Here is a 5218-nt window from a genome sequence, read left to right on the forward strand (position 1 = left end):
GATGAATAAAGTAAGTATAACTGTTGGGCTGTACTAAGGACATCCATTGCTCATAATCTGGCCCTGGTTAGGTGTGTAAAGATTTTCTGATGCCCTGTGTAGAAATTGTCTCCTACCCTTGCCATGGCTATGATATACAGCAATGAATTACCAGTATTTGTTGTATAAAACTTCCGCTTTGTGTATAGCTGGGAGAATGCTCTGCACAATGCATTACTGCCATTAGACAGAGCCAAGGAGCATAGCAATTTCCTCTGCTCCATCTAAAGACGGTAATGATTCGCAAATGGAATTTGTCAAGCTTAACGCTGGGTGGACAGGTTTTTGATTTAAGCTTCAAGCACCATCACAGCCATTATAGGTGTTGGAAACTCCCACCGGAGGGATCATTAGGATATTTACAAACCTGGTGGGAATCGAGGCCTTGCTTCCATTTAAAAAAAGGAAATTGATGTTAAAAGTGCATTGAAGCGGACCTTTACCCATATCTTTAAAATAACAACAAACACACCTTTAGAAAGTGTTAAGTAATGATAATCTACAAACACACACTTCGATAATTGCCGGCTTTGTATTCTTTGCATTCCTTATTTTTCTTTTTTCTTCCCCAGTCTTCTGACAGTGGCCATGTTTACTAAGGGCAGATTGCTAGGTCCCCTTTTACTTCCTGGATTTCTGGCACATGTGACCAGACATGTGACCATGCACATCATCTCAGGGGAGGAAAATACCTTTCCCTGAGATCTCATGAGATTTCCCAGCAATGCTCTGCTGCTAAGGCAATCCCAGTGTGCATTGCGTTGGCAAACTGAAGTCATTTGCACTTTCATAGCAGGAAGTGAATGCTCTCCAAGTGTAAGTATTTGATAATCACAGCATTTTACACCTGACATGTCTGTCATTATTACCCATCATACATAGAGGGATGCATTGGTAGAATTTGATTTTTAAGTGTAAAGGTCCGCTTTTAAGCATGTGTGAAATCTCACTATGAACTGCTGTGCAGTGAAGCACCATTGATTTCAGGCACTAACAGCTCCAGGAACCACAAGTTGTATTTGTATCCTCAGTTGTCTGACCCTTCATTTGTGGTCTCTTGTTTTCTCAGGGTGTATTGGGAAGATGCCCCATTGTTGAGAGGGGCCGTCTTCTTTGTTGGGATGGGGCTCTGGGGAGCACACAGGCTCTTCTGTCTGAAGAATTCTCCGATCTCTGTACTGCCATCATTTCTGAAGGTAGGTTGTGCTTCAGCAGGCTCAGGAATCTTTGCAAATTTTTTTTCCCCCTCAACATGTGTACTCAATATTGGCGTTATGTGTATATACTTTTTATAAGTATATTTTAAAGCTGAATACCAGACCCCCGACTGTATTTTAATTTTTTTTTATTTCTACCATTTCCAAATATCTTCTGGATAGTCCAGTGATGCTGGGTCCTCTTCTGCTTGCATCTTCTCTGAGCTTGATGGCCATCACTGATGCAAAAAAACAATGTCATCACATCCTCACCATTCTCCACATAAATCCATTGCATATGCAGGGGGAAGGCCCTTGACACCCTGCACTCACAGTATGGCCTTGGTCTTGTGCTCGGAGGACATATTGTGTCAGAAAAGATCTACTGCAGGGGGCAGCTCTGGAATGAAGGTGCCTGTTTAGCATTGCTGCAGAACTGCGCTTATTGGTCCATTAAGTCACTGCCCTTCCAGCTATGCGATGTCCTCATCCTCGTTTGCCAACTTCGATGTTTCCGCTCTGTCTTCTTCCAGGCTTTGCATCTTTATCTATCTTACATTGGCTGGCCCAGGAGGAGATGCATGCATTATAGTTTAGCAAATGTGTGAACTTTACTCCATATTTTAGTGGAGTGAAGTGGTGTTTGATTCCCCGACGGCTTAGAATTTTCGGCATTCTTAGCTTGGTTGAAAGCCAGGTCTGGGGTATGAACTGACCTCCTGCTCCCCCTTTCTGGTAGGCATCCGTCATATGTTATATGTAGTGGCGTAACAATCACCATAGTAACCCAGGCGGCGGTGACCTGTGCAGCGGCACGTTCCTCTCCACAGCCGCTGCTGAGTCAGTAACAGCCAGCAGCTGTGGAGGGGGGAGATTGGACCCGACAGTGGAGGAGGCAGGGCCCGGGGTCGGCAGTGGAGGAGGCGAGGCCCACCAGTGACCGTGGAGGAAGAAGAGGCAGTCATCTGATCGGGGCTGACAGGTAAGGGGTGTGACCAGCCCACCTGAGACCCTGCGGAGCCCACGATAGTCTATGGTGGGCTCTGCAGGGTCACTCTCAGGTGGACTGTTTGGGATATCAGGTGGGCTCTGCAAGGGGTGTAGCTAGAAATCACAGGGCCCCATACAAAATTTTGCTACAAGGCCCTGCGATTTCTAGTTACGCCCCTGGTTATATGGTTAGTCCACATTGGGTAGGGATTACATTCTGTTACCAGCTTCGTAGGGTACTTTCTATAGTAATGGGTAAAGAATGTATGCTGTACATAGGAGACCCAAGCTGTACTGCTTAAACCAATGAGTCCTAGCCCTCACTACTAGACTGCTGTGGGGGTTCTCCATATGCAGTCATAGATAACTAGAAAGACCTGAAAGTAAATTAAACATAGTTTCTCTCCTAAAATGAAAAAGTTTTGTATGGAATTTGAACTGAACGTTTTGCATTAGCGGAACTCTTAATGCCGGACTAAAGAATTTCTCATTGACTTATTAATTTGTTTTATTTTCTGTTCAGGCTATGAATTGCCCGAATGCTGTGGTTTCCTATGAGATTGTCTTGTCCATCACACGACTCATAAAGAAGTATGGGAGGGAAGTGCAGGCGGCAACGTGGGATGTGCTCCTGGCTATCATCGAAAAGTTGTTTCAGCAGCTACAGGTACTCAACTGCCGATTTAAGGCAATTGCCTCGTGGTTACAAAATGCATCATGGTATTTTATCCCCTTTATGGTCACCTTTTTATATGATGGCTCACATCACAGCCAGTCAAAGGCACGTCGGCCACTCAAGTGTGATTTTTCTGAAGCGCTAGTTAAAAACGGCGCTCTTGAAATACTTTTTCCACCTCCTCGCAGGTTTTTACAATACACAAGTGGCAACTAATAATTGAATCAGAAGTTGTTGCCTTCTTTCTATGGGCTCCCTTAGTTACACAATGTTTTCATTGCTGATTTTAGGTACTTCGCAGTCAGGAGTTGAAAACTGCCGTTCACAATTTGCTGACCGCGGTGGAGGAGCTCTATGACCAGAGCGATTTCCATGGGGATGATGAGAGATTTTTTGAACTGGTGGAGAGACACTCTGACGATCAGCCTGTAAGTTTCTACATTGTTTCCAGTACTGGAGTAGGATATTTTATAGTTTTTATTCATAGGATGCAATCTAACCTTTAGATTGAGGACCACCATGGCCATAAGTTTCCAAATCCTCTTCAGTTGGATGGCCTAGTGCAGGGTCAGGTCCATATCGGCTACCTTTGTGATGGAGATAATGAGCGCTTTAGAATCTTTTGCTATTACACCCACATTTTCCAGCTTGTTGGAAAACCTCCATGCAATGGAACCCATCCACCCCAATTGTCAAAAAGTGGATGAAAAGAAAGTACTAACTTACTATGCGCCATTTCTGTTTATCAGCCTAGTGACACAAGAAAAAGTAGTGGGCCCCAGGGCTATGTTGACCACGAATAGGGGAAGCCTCTTCCTTTTTTTTTAAGGCAGCCTTAAAGAGAACTAGTCACCAATGTGCATCTGTAATATAAATCTCAACTTTAAAATTGTTCGATTTTTGTGCCACCCTTCCTGCTTGAGCTTTGACTACTTGCACCTTTTCTCTTCCTGCCAAGCAGAAGCGTTTGGCTGAGTCTTCACCTGTAAGGGCATGCTATACCCTGCCTGAGACCAGTGCTGGTAATGTTTACTCGGACTGTCATACAATGAAGGTGCTGTCAGAATAACTTCCAATCACTTTTAAGTGATTGTTTTCCCTCCTTCAGCAGCCTCGATAGTGTTGGTTATTACCCTGGAGCTCAGGTAGCAGAAAGGTGAGCCTACATAGAGGCCTTTACAGCCTGACACTAGGCTGACATTTGTGCTGTGCTGGGGATAGAATACGAGTGAATAACAGCACATACAGCCATGCCTTAGAGATGAGGCTGCACTTAAAGAGTGTAGCGTCACAATTTTTTAAATGCCTGCTCTTGACTGCTTCCATTCAAAATGAATTTCATGAAATGGCATTTCCATAAAATGGACCATACCCCCCCATTGCTGCCGCTCATTATTGCTTTTGTTTCCTACACTGTCTGGGAGACTAAAATTAATTTGGCTGCTCTGGACAGCATCCATAAAAAGAAAACCGATCTTTTTCAGACAATTTGATGCACAGTTTGCACTATTGTGGTGAATATAGACATGGAATAGTTGCTAGCTGATTTGTTTGGAGGTCAGTCTGTGGCCACTTGCATGCCATGAGAAGAAATGGCTTTTGTATGCTTTGGAGAACTGTTGCTCCCACCATGATAAGCCATAGGTGCTGCATGCACCTGCCATGTAATGTGACCGTTTAAGCCTCAAGCTGGATTAAAGATGACTTCATATTACCATCATCAGTCTTCCTTATCCAGCTTTGGCAGTCAGTACATTATTTATGAGGAAGTAGACTATCACCTTTCCAAGAACAGACTTATATGAATATTAAAGTCATTGAATATACAAATGATAGTGCCCGCATAAATGGGCCCTTAGCTGTATACTGGTTCAATCATCAACATGGATCCTAAAGACTTCCTAAACAACCATATAAATACATCTCATAGCTTACTCTGTGTGGTTGCTAGTCATTGATCTTTCTGGTTTTCATTTCTTTCTAGGCAGCCTCAGTAGTGAACCTCATAACCTACAGAACTCAGTCCATCCACCCGGGGAAGGAGGGTTGGGTACAGGATCTGCAGAGGCTGATGGATAAGTACTTCAGGCGAGTAACTTTCTGCTTATCAATTGTCCAGTGTGTTTGGAGTATATTTTAATACTACGTTTCTGCTAAGGTGTTGCTGAATGGGTGGAGAATTAAAGCCCATCTGAACCCAAAAGAACCAGTTCTGAAATGTGATGGCTGCATCACTTGCCTTTTTTTTTTTTCCACCTGGTAATCCTGCAGATAACACAATTTCCATCCTAGGGTGACAACACTCACTATATATATA

General features: G+C 43.7%; 1 protein-coding gene across 3 annotated transcripts in view; it reads left to right on the forward strand.

Annotated features, from left to right (window-relative positions):
* Positions 1–5218, forward strand: part of TSC2 (tuberous sclerosis 2) — a 67328-nt gene that overhangs the window by 13142 nt on the left and 48968 nt on the right. For all 3 annotated transcript variants that reach the window (XM_018561651.1, XM_018561658.1, XM_018561665.1), the window contains exons 10-13: positions 1109–1235; positions 2749–2892; positions 3192–3329; positions 4886–4989. In XM_018561651.1, the coding sequence (XP_018417153.1) occupies positions 1109–1235; positions 2749–2892; positions 3192–3329; positions 4886–4989 (513 nt within the window). The remainder of the gene's footprint in view (positions 1–1108; positions 1236–2748; positions 2893–3191; positions 3330–4885; positions 4990–5218) is intronic.

Source organism: Nanorana parkeri, unplaced genomic scaffold, assembly GCF_000935625.1.
Source record: "Nanorana parkeri isolate BGI_ZX_2015 unplaced genomic scaffold, ASM93562v1 scaffold19, whole genome shotgun sequence".
Classification (NCBI taxonomy): Eukaryota; Metazoa; Chordata; class Amphibia; order Anura; family Dicroglossidae; genus Nanorana; species Nanorana parkeri.